At 41.1% G+C, this 19891-nt stretch overlaps 2 protein-coding genes across 2 annotated transcripts; both read right to left on the reverse strand.

The window, feature by feature from the left end:
* Positions 1-935: 935 nt before the first annotated feature.
* On the reverse strand, positions 936-1624 carry LOC121796883 (mavicyanin-like). The gene is made up of 2 exons (XM_042195654.1): positions 1450-1624; positions 936-1297 (listed from the first exon to the last, which is right to left on the reverse strand). The coding sequence occupies exons 1-2, from the start codon at positions 1622-1624 to the stop codon at positions 936-938; spliced, it is 537 nt and encodes a 178-aa protein (XP_042051588.1).
* Positions 1625-3763: 2139 nt separating this feature from the next.
* On the reverse strand, positions 3764-7748 carry LOC121795713 (signal recognition particle receptor subunit alpha-like). The gene is made up of 10 exons (XM_042194294.1): positions 7601-7748; positions 6067-7070; positions 5536-5620; positions 5303-5398; positions 4989-5141; positions 4804-4911; positions 4592-4711; positions 4263-4388; positions 4094-4177; positions 3764-4016 (listed from the first exon to the last, which is right to left on the reverse strand). The coding sequence occupies exons 2-10, from the start codon at positions 7044-7046 to the stop codon at positions 3891-3893; spliced, it is 1878 nt and encodes a 625-aa protein (XP_042050228.1). The 5' UTR covers positions 7047-7070; positions 7601-7748; the 3' UTR covers positions 3764-3890.
* Positions 7749-19891: the final 12143 nt, after the last annotated feature.

A 19891-nucleotide genomic window follows, 5' to 3' on the forward strand; every position in this document is an offset into this window, starting at 1 on the left:
ATTCGACCTTCAATCTTTTAATCTATTCCCAATCTTTCATAATGATTTTTTTTTTCATTTTGTCGAGTTAGTCTCAATTATAACACCTTAAAATTGATTATTGACGTAATTAGTTTTACAAATAACATAAATATCAAAGTTAGATTTATTCTTTTCTTCATGTTTTTGAGATTATAAAAAAAATGGACAAACCAATTTTGATTTTTATACTCCCTCCGTCCCCCATTTGTCACCATTTGATCCGACACGGATTTTAAGAAATATAATAGAAAGTGGGTTGAAAAAGTGAGTGGCATGTAAGTCTTATTTTTATATATTAGTTTATAATAAAATGTGAGTTATAATGAGTTAGTAGAATATGAGGTTCACTACTAAAAATAGTGAATGTGAAATGTGACAAATTTTTAGGAACTGACGGAAATGAAAATAAGTAACAAATTTTTAGGGACGGAGGAAGTAACACTTATAAAATTAATGACATAATACATTCAAATCAAATCAAATAAAAAAGGATACAACGCTGAAATTGAGATTTACTGCTGTATTAAAAATAGTCAAAATATAAATTAGACAGAACGAGACACAGATTTGTGAGATGACTGATTAAACATTTTAATTAAAGCAAAATCACCGCGATAGCGATTATAATAATTAAATCTGGAACGTATCAAACTAATTTTGGATTTTAAACTTCTAACTAACTAACAATCCAAATCTCCAAATGCTGTTAATTTGAAATTCGAATTTCAAAATAAAATTGGATTTTCACATCTAATTAAGGAAAACAATAATAACGTGTTTAGTTCGTATTTTGTGTTACAAAAATCAAAATCAGTAAAACTTAACGCAAATAATTAGATACATGTTGAAAATTACGAAACAAACCATTCATGAAAAAACAACGAAACTTTTACTAACAAATCCATTCCAAAACCCTAAACAAGAGCAAACATTATTGCCATCACGGCGCCGATGAAAACACCGGCTCGAAGCATCTCACCGCCGCTGTGATGCGCGGGAGCAGGGGCAGGGGCATGGTGGCTGCCGTTTCGAACCGATGGAGAGGGAGCCGCGGCGCCGTGGTGGTGGTTGGCCGAGAGAACTCTTATCTCCACCTTCTGCCCCTTCTCGCAGTGGCCATCGGCGCCGCTGATCAAGAAAACGGGGCCGGATTTTTCGAGGGTAATTTTGGTATTTCCATCGTTATAGGATTTGATGGGGTGTGATCTGCTGCATGTTTTGTAGTCTGCTTCGCTCACTTTCACCAATGAATCTAACTTTTTGTCATACTTGAAAACTATAACACAACCACAAAATAATACTAGTAAGTTGTTGCTGCCATGATCAGCTGAGATGATTTTTAAATTTAAGCGCTGAGATTTTTAAATTTTAAAGCATGAAATTAATAAGAAATGATTATATATGAAACAGTGAGGCGATGGTGAGTACCGATGGAATCGCCGATTAGGAAGCGATTTTTTTGGGCCCATTTGTCGTAGGCACCGGGAGAGGCGGGAATCTGCCATGAAGCCTTGTCGTCGACGACATGGAATTCTCGGGCTTCGGAGAAGATCATGAAATGAACCAGAGCCAGGGTGAGAAGGATGACTTTGCACAAATCCATATCTAAAGATAAAGAGAGAGGGAGGGAGTTTTGTTGCACAATATCATGGTGTGTATCTGCCCTATTTATAACAACCTAACATGGTTTTGGTTTGTAAATGTTATTTGAAATTAGCGAAAATCAATGAGCCGTTTCGAGTCATCATTAGTATTATTCAAATTTTAAGGTTGTTATTTGCTTTTAATGTAGAAACATAAACATATCTGACTGAATTTGACTTGAAAATGTGGGGAATAAATGATAAAGGTTCATGAATGATAATTGTTATTTGGTAAATAGAGTTTTGCAGCTATATTATAATTGACATATTTTAGTTAAGAGGTCATAATAAAATAATTATTATAAATTACTTAAAACTTTTATAAACCGATCTCTTTCGTACTAATAATTTTATTAATAAATTCAATTTGTAAATCTAGGGGTGTCAAAATCATGTCAGGTCAATCTGACTCATGTCAATAAAGCCTAATCTGAACCCGACATGTTAAGAAAACTCCCAATCCGATTATAAACTCGATCTGCCACCTTCAAATGTGAACAGACTCGTACGCAACACGAACCTATTAACGACACAATATCATATGGATTGACATGATACGATCACAACATGATAATGACTGGAACCTGGTTTACACGATTATATATAATTTCAATTAAAATAAAATTTTACAAGATTAAACATGACTTTTAAACCCGATTTACAAAATTTAAGCCCGATTTACACGATTAAAACTTGATTTACATGAATTTCAAACCTAATTTACACGAACCAAGAGAATATAACTAAAGTAGTACATATTTTTATAAAATAAAATAAAAATCACTGATTAATAGTTTTATTTTTTTAATGGATTATCCGAACCCAACCAATCCCGAAATTATCAAGTTACTAACAGGTTAACTCCTTAAGGACATAAACCCAATAAGACATAACCCAAACAAATTAATTTTATGCGTCTTTTTGTAGTATTTTCGATGTCGTATAAAAAATTATCAGCCCTATGGAATAACGTAAACCCATATTATCCATATTGTGCCTACGAGTAGCTCAAAATATAGTATATCGTTGACTTATTTTAAAATCAATAAATCAATTAACACAATGTGTATGATAAAATTTTACACTAACCAAATCGAGCATTTTAATAAATACTATTAGATCAACTCTCATGCGATTGATGACCACAAATCAAATAAGTACATAATTATTTACTAATAACAATGAACTTTGGTATTTTTATATAGAATTTTGAATTGATTTATATTGTTCAAAACAAAGCCACATTTCTACATATATTAATTTTGACAAAATGTGACTATTTGTATAGCTTATTGCCGTATGGTAGATAGTCCTAACATAAGAATATAAAATGGTTGATATTCTGCACAATCATGATTATTTTAAGGTTCATATGATGGTTGAAAAATATAAAATTAAGGCTAAATTAAATTAGTAGAGCAATTTTGTGTAAATTAAGGTTCATATGATACGTGGAGTGTGTGATTTTGAAGTATTGAAGCGGTACGTGGAGTATAATTTATTAACAATTTTTAGTTGAAAATTATTTATTGGAACAATACATGATTGGATATATTGGAATTATAGTTGAATATCATATCTTGTTAATGTCCTCATAGTAACGCTAAAAACCTTGTAGTTTTCTCGTGCTCTCAGCACACTATAAATATTGTTCCTGCAAAAATTTGATGCATTTAACATGTTATGCAAAGATGGATTTTCTAATTAGATCGTATGAACAGTCTCTTGCTATGTAAGGACACATCACTTAATTGGATGGTACGATTAAAGACAATGGTTATCAAAGATTGCTCGTGCAGTTAAAATGTTTCAAGGGGATTGCTCAATAGCTTTTTTATCAACTCACATTTCTCTTCTTGTCTCGAACTTTCTCTCGTTTCAAGTTTCTTCTCGTATGCATTTTTTTTTGTTTCATCACTCGATAAAGCAAGAATAAGATTGTAATCGTTCTTTTAAGTTCAAGTCGAAGTTGTGATTTGGAGGGAAACATGCAGCAATTTAAAGCAATCTAAATTCTTAAAAGTCTCGACTTTCGCCCTATCTGCCACGAGAATTGAAGACGAGAGAGGGCGAGGAAGAGGAAGAGGAAGAGGAGAGGATGAGAAAGAAACAAACCAACTTCATTAGTAGTAGTAATATAACAGGGATAAGCTTGAGAAACAAACAGAGTAGATGGAAATCCAAGTGAAATAGGAGAAAGCAAAAGCAAGCAAGGATATGATCCTACTATTTGAGAAGCGTTTTCACGATAGACTTCACATTCAGCTTCTTCAAATCAGTATAGGATTGCCCACATCCAACAAACATCACAGGTGCACCAGAAATGTAAACCATGGATAATGCAGCTCCCACCTATATCATTTTTATTTTTTATAAGTAAATATATTTGGTTGCAACTATTATGTCATGCTAAATAAACAATCACACACCTTGTCATCAATAGTGTCGAACTTGGTCAGCAGGATCCCGTCAATCAGTCGGGGATCTGGTGAGGGTGAGAGGTCACCTAGTTTCTGTACAAATTCAAGGACATTGACCGGTTAATTGCCATATGAGTAAGTAGTAATATGAACAAATGAAAAGGAACAAATAACCAACCTGGTTGAACTTCGACAACTGGTCCACAGCATCGTTCCCCACAAGTGCCTCGCCAACAAACAGAATCAGGTCTGGACTGTTGACGTAGATAAGCTTTGAGAGAGCTCGCATCAGTGGCTCGTTATCCTGCAAGATACAAAAATATCTCCATGAATACGCATTTGGCAGGAAAATGCACTCGAGATAGCACGGATATAGCAGCTTGGGAGTCAAGATAAGACCATATAGTAATTCCAAACATGATACACTCAAGTAGCATACCAGCATCTTTTAACATTAACTAAACAGTAGCAAAATATCAAAATGCACATGATAACCAGAAAAAGTACCTGCATTCGTCCAGCTGTATCCACCAGAACAACATCTGAACCATTTCGACTGGCCTCCTGGATAGCTTCCTTTGCCACAATTGCTGGATCCTTCTCATAACCTTTCTCAAATATGGGAATCTGGTGGTTGCAAGATCATATGCCATTCCAGTTAGAGCTATTTCAGTTAAGAAATATATCACAGGTAATATAAGGGTGATAATACAATATACCTGGAGTCTTCGTGCATGGGTACGTAGCTGCTCCACGGCACCTGATCTGAATGTGTCGCAGGCAGCCATCATAACATTAACATTATGCTGTTGAAGCCAGTAGGCAACCTGCAAAGCCACATGGGAAAACCATAAGAAAAGTGTGCAGTTGGTCAAATCATTCATTTGAACTAGATGTGAACAACCTTAGCAAGATTGGTAGATTTCCCTACGCCATTCACTCCAACAAAAACTACAACATAAGGTTTCCCTTGCTCCTTTGCAGCATGAACATCCCTCAAAATATCAATTGAGCGTCTAGGAGTTAAAATGCGGGTAAGTGCATCTTCCATAGCAGCCTGGAAGAATCATGAGAACATTAGATCGCTAATAAAATTCTCTACGTGAATCTTGAGAAATAGATAGCTGCAAATATGCCTATTTGTCCATATAGAGGTGGATTTTTTCACTTAGCCTGAAATTGTTGATTAGACGAAGAGGTTCAGATATTCTTAGATACCTGAACTGTTGAAGAGACTCTTGTGAAAGAAGCTAGCCTTTTTCCCTCAAGACTTGAGGCCACTGATTCACAAAGTTTCTCAGCTATTTCCTCTGCCTGCCAGCGATCATTCAAAGTAAGTGCAGAAACATACTAACAAACACGTTATGCAAAATACAATGCTAACTTGTATTAGAAACCAGTTTTCATGTCATAGACCCCATTTCATGGATAAGGCACCGTCTGAAACTTACCACATTCTTGGTCATAAGTCTGTCCTTAAGAGCTTTAAGAGCTGGTTCTAGGTCAGAATTCTCCAAATTTGCTTTGCCCGCAATACTGAACCAGAAAAAAAAGGATCAAAAGATATCTTTTATAGAAAAGAAACACAATAGTGTAGCAATTACACATCCAAATTATAATATATGACATCGCTAAAATTTTATTTGTACAAATTGAAGCACAAAAGACTAGCAGTATTTGCTTGGAATGCAGAATTATCATAAATAGTTCAGCCTTAAAAAAGAAACAATCGCACTCTCATAGACGTATTGATCAGTAAAATGCATGGAAGTGTACATCTTAACTTGAACTCCATAACCTACCCGACCTATTACTCATTTACTTGCCCTACACATAACTAAATGAAGAATGTACATATTGAAGGACAATCAGCGCTGGAAACATTTCCCAAGTGTTACATATAGCATTCAATAGATTTAACCAGTTATAAGTTGTTGAGAAAATAAATTTAGCTCAGTTCAGGTCAAAGTCAGATAATGTACCTCTGGAACATGGATGAAAACCACCCCCCTTTCTTCTTTCCGTCAACCTTATTATCCTTTGATGTCTCTTCCTCCTCGCTTTCGCTTTCACTGTCACTGCTAACAATCTCCTCTTTATCCATCATACTCTCACCTTGATCTGCAGCTACAACTGACATGTGCTGCTGCTCCACATTCTCACTCCCTGGATCAGTGAAATCTAATTTTGCCTCTTTGGGTGAATCATCCCAAACTCTGTTCTTTTTAGTAATCTTTTTAGGCTCCTCTTTGGAAACCTTGTTAGATACAGTTTCAGTTTTTTTTCCACCTTTCGACCTAAGCTTCTGTAGCTTATTTACATCAAAAGCACCAGTATTGGAAACACCATTCTCTTTTCCATTATTTTTAACCTTCATATTTGCTTCCCCTTTCCCAATATGGTTATTGCTAATATCTCCATTTTCTAAAGGATGCCCTTTGCTATTGTCACCGTCACGATCATTTCCCGGTTCACCTCCACTCTTTTTTTTATTACCTCTATCCATGTTTCCATTTTGCACATTTCCTAGCTTCCTGGCAAGGTTATTGTTCATAGGCTTGCCCACTTGCTTTGATTTTTTCATTTCCTCTGCACGAGCCTCAGCTTCCTTCTTAAGCTGTTGAAATATATCATCAAAGTCATTGTATGAAGTCCGCTTTGGATCATAAATCTCCGAGAACTCTTTCTTAACCATAGAAAGCAGATCGTCAACATACAAGAGATGGAGAATACGCTGATACACAGCAACAAAAACAAGCCCTAGATCATTGTGAAATGTCCACTTAAGAGTGTATGAAGCACCTGGCGCATCATAATTGTACGACGCAGAGCCTGACCTTTCCTCCAAAAGGCAGGACCTTATCAAGGTATCGATAGGCGATCCTCTAAGAGCATTCCCAAGCTCTTTGCAAGTCCAGAGGATTAAACCTCCTCTTGTAAATATGAGTAACTGCTCTAACATCTCTAGAGCTTAGAAAGCTGTGTCCTGAAAAAGTATTTCAAAAATTCAATGTTTTCAGAAACCTTCTATAAAATATTAAAATGAGTACAAGTTAAATATTCAATCATATCTAAATATTGAAAATCTTCAGAAAAACCACTGAGCAATTCATGATAGTCAAAGCGAAATACACATTGAAACGAACAAAAAAAGAAAGTCTTTCATTCACTTCTTTTTATATTCTATGATTGCTTAAAAATCACGATACATGAATTTTCCAAGTTCTTAATTTTATTTGAATCAATCGCAGAAATACATCGGATCCCAAAAGAACCCCAGATCAAAAACCAGAGGGGTGAATGATTGATTAAATCGACAAAAAACAAACGAAATTCCAATTGAAGATGAGAAACAGAACATCTCAGAAGAGGATAATTCATTGACCAGAAGGCTTACCCAGATTCCGGGATCCGAACAGATGAAGAACAATTAGGAATCACAAAAATACCGAAAACTAAACGACAAAAGAAGCAGGCAAATCCATGTATTTACAGATCTTATAATAAATTCATCACCTGAGAATCTTTGACGCCAATTCTGTTATAAAAAAAAGGAAAATGAAGGAGGAATTGCGCTTGAGAGATATGAATATGAAGAGTATTATTTATATATTGGGAGCTGACTAAGAATGTTTGGTTGGTCGGCCAAAACCGGCAGCGGGGTCAGCGTGTTAGAACATCCACAGCGGTGAGCAGCGGGTTGTCCGTCCGTGCCAGCGGCGTGGCACCGCCTGCTCGCCGCTGCGCTCTTGCCGCTAGCACGGTGCTGTTTTTAGCTAAGAGTACGTCCGTGCCAGCGAGCAGCTGACTTGACGACTTCTGATTTGCCAACGACATTTCCGTTAGAAATTCAATTTTTTTTAAATTCCAAAATAATACCAAAAATTAAAAAAAAAATCAGATTCCCAAAAATTTGGCCGTGTTTTTTACCGCTTTTCTGGTATTTTTTGATTTTTTTTATTCCCAAAATCATCTATAAATACACGCATTCATCGTCTCGGTTGTGATACGTGAAAAATATCGCTGACATCATGTACACGTGTATTATCTTGCACAACATGATTAGCTGATGAATGACCGATGTCGGCTAACTTTTACGACGAGGATGAAGCCAGAAGCTCAACCGCGAGGTCTCCCACACGCCGAGGTGTGCATACGACGGTGGGCGAGAGGATCGAAACAAGGAACATAATGCGAGATACCCGAGCCCACATTGAGCTACAAGAAGACCTAATCAAACACATTTGGGCGAAATTCGGAACGAGTAGTGGGTTTTTTAAATTTTATGAATTTAATTATGTAATTTTTAATTTTTAGGATTTTAATTATGTACTCCCTTCGTTCCTTGTTAATAGAGGCATTTCTTTTCGGCACGGAGTTTAAGAATAGTGTGTTAAATGGATGGTGAAAAAAGTAAGAGAGAGTAAAGTAAGAGAGATGAAGAGAGAATAAAGTAAAAAGAAGAATTACTTTTTGCTAAAAATAGAAATGACTCAATTAACTTGGAACTTCCCAAAATAGAAAAATGACTCTATTAACATGGAACGGAGGGAGTACTTTTTAATTTTTAGGATTTTAATTATGTAATTTTTAACTTTTTTTAATTTGTAATAGTATTCCGGATATTTTTAATGCATTTTAATTTTGTGGAAATGTTTTTATTTAAATTGAATAATAGAATGGTGGGACCCTTGAGCTTGTCCTTGCGGAAGAGCACGAATATGGGTGTTGTGCTCTTGCCTAAGAACAAGGAGTAAAAGTGGGTCCGGGCCCACATCTGTGCTCGTTGGCAAGAGCACGGATGAGGATGCTCTTAAGGTCGTATTTATTCCAAATATCCAATTTTATTAGTAATAATCAGGAAAATGTTGGAAAATAAAATTCATGATGGTGATGAATTGCTAATAAAACAAATCAGGGTTAAGTAAATCTTTCAAGTATCTTAGAAACTTCTCAGCCTCTATCATGTCGTACACCAGGAGGTTTGGAACAATCATTGAGGAACAACTTATATTACTACCTTTTGAAGTCAGCTTTATCAAATTTTGGCAACTTTTCAACGGGCAATATCACTCTTGGTGCCATAGGCGCTAGACTTGGTTCCAAACGGAAGCTTCTTGTGTTGACTTTGCATCTAAAAAAATTAAGTTGAGCATGGATAACACTCAAGTCTAAAGATTAATTGTCAAGATCTAAGTCCAAACTTCTGGCCTAGCTCTCGGCTACATGTGTGAGCTTTACAGGTCATCACTTGGGTATTTAATTATTACAAGTAATATATAGCCATTTTCAATGAATCGAACTCAAATAATTCTCTCTCTCTAAAAAATTCGTTCTCAAACAAATGATAATTCGGTGCATTTCTCACTGCCGGAAACCGCTATGGTCGTCATTTGCAACGGTGGGTACTCGACGGTCTGAACGTGGAAGTGAAGAACAAACCTCGGGGACAAGTATGACGGAGCCGGCTGACACGGGGCCGACAATGGAACCTATACCGCACAAGTCGCCGGAGAAAGGAAATACTACCATCACTTTCGCTGCTGAGGCGGGGCCAAAGAGGCAGCAACGAAAGAAAACCAGAATCAAGCTCCGAACGGCTAAACCAAGATCACCGGTTGTGTTCAAGGAAGGGAGAAAAAGAGTCAGAAATTCCATTTTTCAGACACTCTCTCCCATTCCGGAGAGAAGGATTGCTAGAAAGAAGATTTACTTCGATGATATTGATGAACTGAACAACGGCAGCCCAGGGGAGGTTCCGACGACCGGAGTGGAGATGTCAAACAACCTACCACGGGAGAAACTAGCCGAAACAATGAAAATCTTCATTGCTAACCGGGAAGATGTCTGTTCACCGGGGAATGGTCGGCCGGAGTCGGAGGGTCGACGAGGAAATCCCAATGAGGATGGAAAGGACGGATCTCTGGTCAAACCCAGCAACGGTAGGATCAATTAGCTGGAGGTCAATTCATCTCTTGTGGTACATCCTGAATTTGATGCCATTTGTAGAAAAACTACAAATCTACCTTTAGAAAATGAGGGTGGAGGAAATATGGAAATATCTTGTCAAATCTCTCACCTCAATGAGGAAAATATTCAGTCAAACTCAATAAGGGGGGAGTCAACTATAGGCGAAAGTGACACGGTCCTGGACCTAATGGCAGCTCAGCCTCTTCAAACAACAACTTCTCACCTGATTAGAGATGTAGGCATGCCGGAAAAGGATACCCACATGCTGAACTTCGAAGGGGAGACAAACAACAATGGGATGTTTGAAATCGGAAACGGAAACGGGACCGGAGACACAACAAAAGCCGGAGGAGCCAAAGATTCTCTATGCTCGCAGGAGTTCTTTGACGAACACATCCCGCCCCTCAATGCCGGCATGACGAAACAACTGATGAGGAACTTTGAGAGAGCAAGCGAAGGGAAGAACCACCTTGTTAAAACAGGGGAGAGAACAGGGGAAGAGGTTCAGCGAGAAAGTAATATGAAGAACATGAAGGCTGATGATGTTATCCCGCCGCAAGCAACCGGAGGGAGAACTCCACGAATGAAACCAATGGGAGGAGGGGAAGGTAGCTCCGGAGTCAAGCCGTCAATGGCGTCGGTACTCAAAAAAGGAGAGGCTGCGCCGAAAGTTAATGAGCCAATCACTTTCCAACCAGACACTTGGTCAAGTAAGTCTCATTGAAGGACGACCGACAATATACTTCTTTGGAGAGGATACACACTACCTTGCTGAACAAATGGGACGCACGATTGTGGGTAAGTTTTCGCACTCCATCCCAACTTCGCACCAAATTCAAAAAACTCTTGATAACTTGAAGCTTGTTGGGCCCTTTACATGGAAATACATCAACGCCAAACATGTGGCGATACAAGTCGAGGATGCCACAGACTACGCAAAGCTCCTTGTGGCACAGAATGGCATGCCAGTGTGGTCAGTGGATCGGCATCCGATGAGGGTTTTTAGATGGACACCAGACTTCAACCCATATTTTGAAACACCGATCACGGCAGTTTGGTGCAACCTTGTTGGTCTACCGATTCATTTGTTCGAGAAGTCGACCTTGTTTGCAATAGGCGGACTTCTGGGGAATCCTATACAAATCGATCATGCAACAACCACGCAATCGAGGCTATCTTTCGCCCGCATCTGTATCGAGATTGACATCTAAAAGCCACCAACGGAGGAGTTCACGATTGATATAATAGGAAGAGAGATCGTCCAAAAGGTGATATGGGACAAGATCCCGATGTACTGCAGGGAGTGCCAGCACGTTGGACATTCTAGTTCGACATGCTATGCTAACGGGAAGAGGGAGAAGCCAATGAAACGAAACTACCACAGATCTTCCTATGACCCGATAAAGGGTAATCAACCGCATCAACACATGACCCCAATGGAAGAGAATAGAGAACATGGGACGATGGAAATACAACAGGTGGCTGGTATGAATTTCAATGGCCAAGGGCAACAAGGAAATCTGGGTCCAAACGGGAAACATGCGGGCAATTTCTCAGCATCGAAGGAACCTGGTAAAACAAATAGAGGGATCGGAAATGGTCGGTATGTAGATGATGAGGGCTTCCAAAAACAAGGCAGGAGAAGGGGACCAAGGAAAAACAATGCTACTCCAAACTGGGGAGGAATGCCGAGGTCAAACTCTACTGGCGACATCGGAAAAAAGAAGGAAGTGGAGAAGACAACAAATAATGAGGCAGGGGTGCTACAATCCAGCGTTCCTTCATCTCATTATCGGGGGTACAGCGTGGAGGCATCCTCAGGGCGTTTAGACGAAGCTCGGAAAACGTTCGTGAAACCAGGTTACTATAAGCAACTTGAGAATGGGGACTTTGACACGAATGATATGGAGGAGAAACATGATTGGGGGGAGGATCCGGACACTCAACTAGTGGAAAGAGGAGACAACCTAGTGCCCCCCGACAGGGGTCTCATCCTAAAGCCCATGTCCGGTTCCGAGGAATCTTGGCGAATAGAGGGAGCAGGGCCTTCCGCCTTGTACAACACCTACTCCCTTTGATGTTGATATAACTCTTGTTTTGGAATGTGAGAGGGCTAGCCAATGCAAGCACTCAACGCATCCTGAATCGTCTAATTAAGTCTCATAAATTGTCTTTTGTAGTGATTATTGAACCTCTAGTTCCCCCCACCCCCGAGATGATATCTGCAAACGGTTGGGACTAGAGTTCAAAGTTGCAAATGCTAATAACCAAATATGGATCCTTGCAGAAAGGGAATGGAAGATTGAGGTCTGCGAGGACATGGAGCAACTCCGACACCTCAAGGTCACATCGAGGGAGATTAAGAATCCCATCTTCGTCACGGCTGTCTATGGTAAATGCTCGGGGAGTTTAAGACGACCGCTCCGGGGGTTGATGAGGGAAATTGCTAACAATATGGAAGGTGCTCCTTCGATGGTTGGAGGAGATTTTAACATATTTGTGAGGGAATAGGAACGACAGGGAACAACGCCATGTGGAAGGAACAAGAGGAAAGACATGCTCGAATTCGCCGAGACCATTAGTGATTTCCAACTTCTGGACCCTGGAAGCGATGGAGCGCAATTCACATGGGCGAGGGGTACCCTTTTTGAACGGCTTGACCGTGTTCTTTTAGGGGAAGGATGGCCTTCAAGTTTCCCAAGCACAAGAGTTACCAACCTTCCACGGATGGGATCAGACCATGGGCCTCTCTTGGTCCGATGCAACAGCAACCGCTCAGCAACAAGACCATCCTTCTATTTCCAAAATATGTGGGTAAGACATCCGACCTTAGTCACGAAAGTCGAGAAAGTATGGGAGGAACAAACAGAGCTTAAAGAAATGAGGCGCCTTCATCTAAAACTCAATAAAGTTAAAGAGCGGCTGAAAGTTTGGAACAGAGAAACCTTTGGAAATATCTTTGTCAATATCAGAGATGCAGAGTCAAGGGCGGCAGAAGCTCAAATAGCCTTCGAGGAGGACCCGAATCTGGAGAATAGATGCGCTAACAACCGAGTTATGGCGCACTTGCTCATCAATCTCAAAATGGAAGAGGATTTTTGGCGACAAAAAACAACTATCAAATGGGTAGCATAAGGGGAAAGGAACACAAAATACTATCAAGGGTGGGTTAGACCAAAGAGAGTAAATCACGCATTCATGAAATCAGGGAAGGTGAAAATATCATTTCTGATGAAGGAGAGCTCAAAGTATCAACCTCAAACTTCTTCCAAAAGCTCCTTGCGGAGGATGGTGTCGAACTGGATGATCCGGACCCTGATCTTATTCAACCCATGCCACCTGGGGTTGATACGAGCACGTTGAGCCGCACTCCCACCTTGATGGAAGTTAAAGAGGCAGTCTTCAACATTGCGGCGGACAGCGCCCCTGGGCCGGATGGATTTACTGCTCTGTTCTATCAATCTTGCCGGGAGGATGTCACAGTTGCAGTTGAGGAGTTTTTCGCCGGTGCATATATGCCACGAAACTTCACGGCCACAATTATCGAAAGAAGTATCAATTCCAACTGGTTCTCGGTCCTTATCAATGGTGCGCCAGGAGGTTTCTTCAAGTCCTCTCGAGGACTTCGTCAAGGTGACCCACTTTCCCCCGCTCTCTTTGTTCTGGCAGCTGAATATCTTTCGAGGCTACTGGACAAAACCATAATTGGGCTTAAGGAGATGGAGTTTAGCACAGCTAGGAAGGCACCGACGATATCCTATCTAGCATATACGGACGATATTATTATTTTCACGAAGGCTAACCAAGCGACTATTCACAAAGTGATCAGATGCATTGAAAGATATACAGCGACCTCGGGGAAAAAAGTTAATATGGACAAAAGCCATTTTTATTTGGACGAGAAGTTCAGAAGTTGGGGAAGGAGAGTGGCACGTAGAAGCAAATTCATTCAAGGTACGCTCCCTTTCGAATATCTGGGAGTGCCCATTTATCGAGGTATCAAAAGAACCTCAATGTTTATGGTCCTTCGGGATAAAATCTCGAGACGAATTCATTCATGGTCACATAAATACCTCTACTTTGGAGGGAGATTGACACTCATCAAAAGCACTATGGGAGCCATCCCATTGCATATTTTCCAAGTGATTGAGCCCACAAGGAAACGTTGAAACAAATGGAAAGCATTATCGCACGCTTCTTTTGGGCGTCAAACAATGATGTTAGGCGAACTCACTTGATTGCTTGGGAACAAATTTGCCATCCCATTGTGGAGGGATGGTTGGGGGTACGTAGATTCAAAGATAGGGAACAAGGGTCACTGTGGGCAGAATACATGATGCAGAAATATTGTCACTCCTCATCCCCAATGGAGGTTAGACCGTTGAAAAGAAGCAATCCTACGTGGAAGAGAATGCTCCAAGCCAGATTCCAAACCTAGCAACATTTAAGATGGTCACTTGGAGGGGGGACGACAGACTTTTGGAACGATACTTGGCTAAATGAGCAGCCTTTATGAACTCTTTGCCAAGAGGAGGCTGGACTGTCGTGTAACGTAGTGAGGGATTTCTGGTGTAATAGCCGAGATCCAATTTCTCGAAATTCATGAAATAAAGACTAGAAATTTAAATAAAAAGAAAGAAAGAGTATTTGTTTATTTCTTGAGTAAAAGAAATAAAATACATAGAATTTCAAGCTAATAAATTTCGAATGCTTGAAATAAAATACACACCAACTATTATCGAGTTTTACATACACGTTGGAACGAAGATAGAAAATTTAAAGTCGAACTTCGCTATTACAATTCGAGGTCCCTAGAAAATACGTTGGCCTTCATCACTAGGCCGTCTCGGCCCAAATTCCAGAAAGCCCGAAAGGGCGAGACACCGTGGAAACAGCCTCGGCAGCTAGCCTTAGACGCTGCCAACACCAACCAAGATCAGGCCAAACACGAACAAGGAAAAAGGGAAGTTTTGTTTCTTTACTTAGTGAGGGCCAAGAAAAGTAAACAAGTAAGATGTGAGGCTGCCTTTCCCCTACACATCCACGGCCGTAGCAGCCGCTACGAGCCAAGAAGTAGAATCACCTACACGGCAGCCAGGAGAGCTCCAGTTGTGGCTCGATCGACAGCCTTTTTAAGGGGCCTAACCGCCTGCAAACACACAAAAACCAGATTAAAGGCTGCAAGGGACTGAGCATGTAAGGCTACTGCAGTAAGTGGCATAACAGAATCAGAAATTTGCATTTATTTCACGAGTACTCGTCCTGAAAAAGGGGCAGGAGAACAGCCAATACACAGTCAAGTCAAAAACCCCTTTCCCCTGCACACACAGCCAGACAAGGACACTCTTTAGCTACAACTAAAACAAACTCTTGCAACTTTTAGTTACAACCCTTCTGTAAATGTTCCATGCCTCGATTTCACCCTCTTCCACACAACATTTCCAGTCAGTAAATCAGTGAGTTAGAGTGTGAGGGAGACCGAGGCTAAGAGTGGAGATCAAGGGCAGTGGAAGAAGGTAACCTCATTTTTCCTTTCTTTCCCCACACTCAAGCATGAACCACAACATCATGTAGAAACCAAAATCAGCATACAATCCCAGAAAGGCCAATAGCATAACAGTAACAACTTCCATAGCTTAAACTCAACACTCACAGGCAGGTACCGATTCATAAAGCACACTCCAATAAGCAACCAAACATCGTCCAACAAGTAAGAAGAATTTCTCAAAGTTACAATCTGAAATTTAGTAAGTTAAAGTAGGCTTAAGATAGGAAAACTCATCTCCCAAGTATAAGTTAACGCCGAAGACGGCGGAATGTAGCCGGGGATGCCGAGAGCAACTCGAAGCCGTCGGGCAGCAGCCTAGTCCAGCTCGACGGCGGTCCCAAGGGGCGACGTTTCTTTTATGTTTCCGAGGGTGATAGAACCGACGCGGCGAGAGAGCGGCAGCTTGGTTGCGCCGGAAGAGACGCCGATAACCTCGAAGACGATGGAGCCAGAGGATGACTGCACGAGCCGTACTAATCGGCAGCTTCACAGCACGCCACCGGCAGCGGCAGACGAGCAGCTGGGAGCGGGCTCAATTCCGAGCCTAGCCGACGGAGGAGAGCAGGCGACGACTCCGTCCTGTGGCGCGTCGGATAGCAACGGTCGCTCAGCTACGGTGGTGCCGCCATGCCGAAACTCACTTGCCGCGGCAACACCGACTCGTCGCCGGTCCGGAGCTGGCAACTAGCGGCTGGCCAGGTGCGATTTGGGGTAGAATTTTTTAGAATAGCCGAAGGGGCTGGAGGAAGGAAACATTTTCTTTGGGCCGCAAAATTTTGGGCCTTTTAATTGAATCTTTGGGCCTCTCAATTTAAGTATGGACCAAGGGATTAAATAAGACAAATGGGCCTTTTCAGTTGGGCCGAAAACTTAAGGACCCCTAGATTAAATATTTTGGCCACGCTTAATTATTTAGGCCACCGCTCATAACAGAATTTAATCCATGGGATTTGATTTCCCTATGCCACGGAAGAAAAGAAATTTTTTAAGCCATGTTGAAATAGTATTCAGTAAATAATTAGACGAGAATTTTATTAGCTAAAGTAAGTATTTCAAAATGCTTAAGAAAATAATCAGGGAATTCATCATACCCGAGCAGTTCGGCAAGATCCTGAATAAATTAAATCGCGATTTAATTACAGATTTAAGACTTCTAAATTTAGAAGGCAGGAAGTAAAATAATAAGCACACGCTTAGGCATGCATACTGATAAGTCGCATTTTAGGCCTTAGTTACTTGTCAGTATAACGTGCTTAATTGGATTATATATGCAAAATAGTTGCTAAAGTGTGCAGGAAAAGGGTACCAGTCAGTACGAAAGGGTTCGGACAACTCAAGTGAAAAGAGCGCCAGAAGAGTGCAATACTGACCAGGATGCATGCCAAAAAGGCTCAAGATGGAGAAGAAGGATTGCTGGGAAGGATCAACCACAAACAAGGGCAAAAGAGTCATTTCATGAAGAGAGTCTACCCTAAAAAGCAAGGGCAAGCCTCCCTATAAAAGGAAGCCACTTGGAGAGAGAAGGGAGATCGACACTTAGTTAGAATTTTCTCTCGGTAGATAAATTCCTTCAGCATCGTCCAAATTCTTCTCGTCCCTCACCACAGCCATGGTCACCTGAAGTTCTATCAGTCCATCGGAGAATCATCTTCCATCGTTCCAACCAGTTCATTTCATAGTCGTAGCAGTTTCATCGCCCGGAGTGGCAAAACAATCTTTATTCGCTTTCCTAGTTAATCTTTACTTATTTTCCTTTCGTTGGATCTGTTGAATATTCAGTACTTGCTATCTTTTGAAGTGTTTGTTGTGATCAGAACGTTTTACGCAATGAAGTTGATTTTATGCATTTCTTTCGGTTTGAATCTGTTCTATTCTGCCTAGGTAGCTTAGATCTAGTTGTCGCGGTAATTTCTAAGTGTTGAAAGCATGATTTCATTTGGAGTTGCTTGATCTGAGATAGTTAGTTAAGTTTGTTGTTTAGATTTAGTTTCCGAAGTGATTAAGTGTGAAATCATAGTTTACGTGAATTCTGCCACCTTGCATGTCGTTCAGTATGTGTAGTTCTTGATTTCACTTGAGTAATCTTCGAATTTTAGAGTGTTAATTTGTGGATCTGAATTTTGAAGTTGTTAATCTGCAAGTGTCATCCATGGAAACTGAGTTTGTTTGATTTTGTGCATCCTTGTTAAAGAAGACAACATCCACATCCAAATTTGGGACTACTTTTGCTTTTTAGTTACTTTTGTTTTTGTCATTTACTTTTCTTGCTGGTACCCTACAGACCTGACAGTGCAGCCACCAAACCACCACTTATTCTCTGATATTCCGTTTAGCCTTTTATAGTAACTAACTACTTTCCACATGTCCCTGAAACACCGTGTCCCCCGCTCTCACGTACACAACTACATGTCAATCACTTTCACACCGCCCAGTCAGTAGAGTACCACCTTTAATTCCTGTCTAGGTAGAATATCAACCCAAGCGTGGTAGCTAACCAAACCCCTCCAGATTATCACCACAATTACCCAAAGCGCATCCATCTCTGTGGGATTCGACCCTTATCTCCACTATACTAACCAGTAGAAGTGGGTTGAGGAATTTATTGATGCAAGGTTCAGGTTGGCTGGGATTTCTATCCTGCTCAAGTGGATACACCCTTGCTTAACACGACACCGAGAACCTGTAGCGCATTTCAAATGGTGCCGTTGCCGGGGATGGATGGCGTTATTAACTGTTATTGTGTGTGATATTTTGGCGTATATATTGTGCATAATTTTTCTCTTTTCTTTTTATTTCAGTTTATGAGAAGCAGTTCGGCTCCTGACCATTGGAAGCCGAAGATACTCCAACGAGGGACTATACTCGTGACCACTCGTTCTGGCCTGTCGACAGCCCTATCTGACCTAGGCATGAGTAGTGACGAAGAGCAAGACACCGTAGAAGGAAGAATACCAGAACCAGTGCTACAATTGGAAGGTAACCCAAGGAGGATGGCTGATGACGTAGACGATGACCCAGAGATCAGATCGCTGAACCCGCATGCCGACAATGAACCGCCGCAAGCTATAGTTGTCACCCCGGGACAGACAGCCTGTGATGCGAAGCCTTATGTTATCGCAATTCTACCCACGTACTGTGGGAAGAGTTATGAAGGGCCCTACGAGTTCCTTCATGAGTTCTGTAAGATTTGTAAGGCACAGAGAAGGCCAACGGGGGCGACCGAGGATGACTACAGATTGAAGGCCTTGTCGTTCATCCTAAAGGGGGAGACCAACACATGGTTCATGCGCCTGCCACCCAACTCCATTGAGAGTTGGGCCGATTTCAAGTCAGCCTTCTTAGGCGAATTTTTTCTGTCATCGAAGACGAGTGCGCTGAAGAGAGAGATAACCAGTGTGAAGCAAGAGTACGATGAACCCCTGAGCGATTATTGGGCAAAATATATGAGCCTTTTGGATGCGTGTCCAAACCATTGCATGGCAGATATAGAGATACATCACACCTTTTATGAGGGGATGAATAAGGCAACTAAGGGTCAGTGAAGTGAAAAAGGTCCTAGGAAAGCTTTTGAGCGCGAAGAAGGAGTACGACAATTCGAGGGATGGATACAGCGGAGAAAGGATTGCGAGTGCTTCGTCCACTGACCAGGAGTAGAAGATGGACTTGAAGATGGAAGAGCTGAAAAAGACGCTCCTGAGCGCGATCGAGAAGAACACGCCACCGCCTTCCCCAACTGGGAGCTACAAGGGTGCAGAGCAGGGAAATCAAGGGCAAACCTACGATCAGTCGAGTGACTTGGTCAATATGGAGTAAGTCATTGCTGCAGGATACTATAACTCTAGTGGGAATTGGATCCCGGGGAAACAACGGGAAGCACCATGGAGGGACCATCCAAATTTTCGATGGGGAGATGGGAACCAAAATCAAAACCAAGGTCAAGGTCAGAACCAATACAACCCCCACCCGAACCAAAATCCCAATCGTGACCCAGCAAACCCCAACCACCAATCCAACTGGTCAGGGAGGAACCAACAACTCCAAAACCAAAACCCACAGAGCCAAAACTCAAACCCTGTTTATATACCACCCCACCAGATGAACTACCAAAATTACCAGAATCAGCATAGTCAAGGTCCACAACACCAGCAAAACCACAACCAGTTCCAAAACCAGAATCAATATCACCAAGACCCATACAACCCTCCTGCCCAGTATAACCAATACCCACCTAATCAGAACCAGCAAAACTTCCAGAATTACCAGCCCAACCAAAACCCCCAGTATAGCCA

Source organism: Salvia splendens, chromosome 3, assembly GCF_004379255.2.
Source record: "Salvia splendens isolate huo1 chromosome 3, SspV2, whole genome shotgun sequence".
In the NCBI taxonomy this organism is placed as follows: Eukaryota; Viridiplantae; Streptophyta; class Magnoliopsida; order Lamiales; family Lamiaceae; genus Salvia; species Salvia splendens.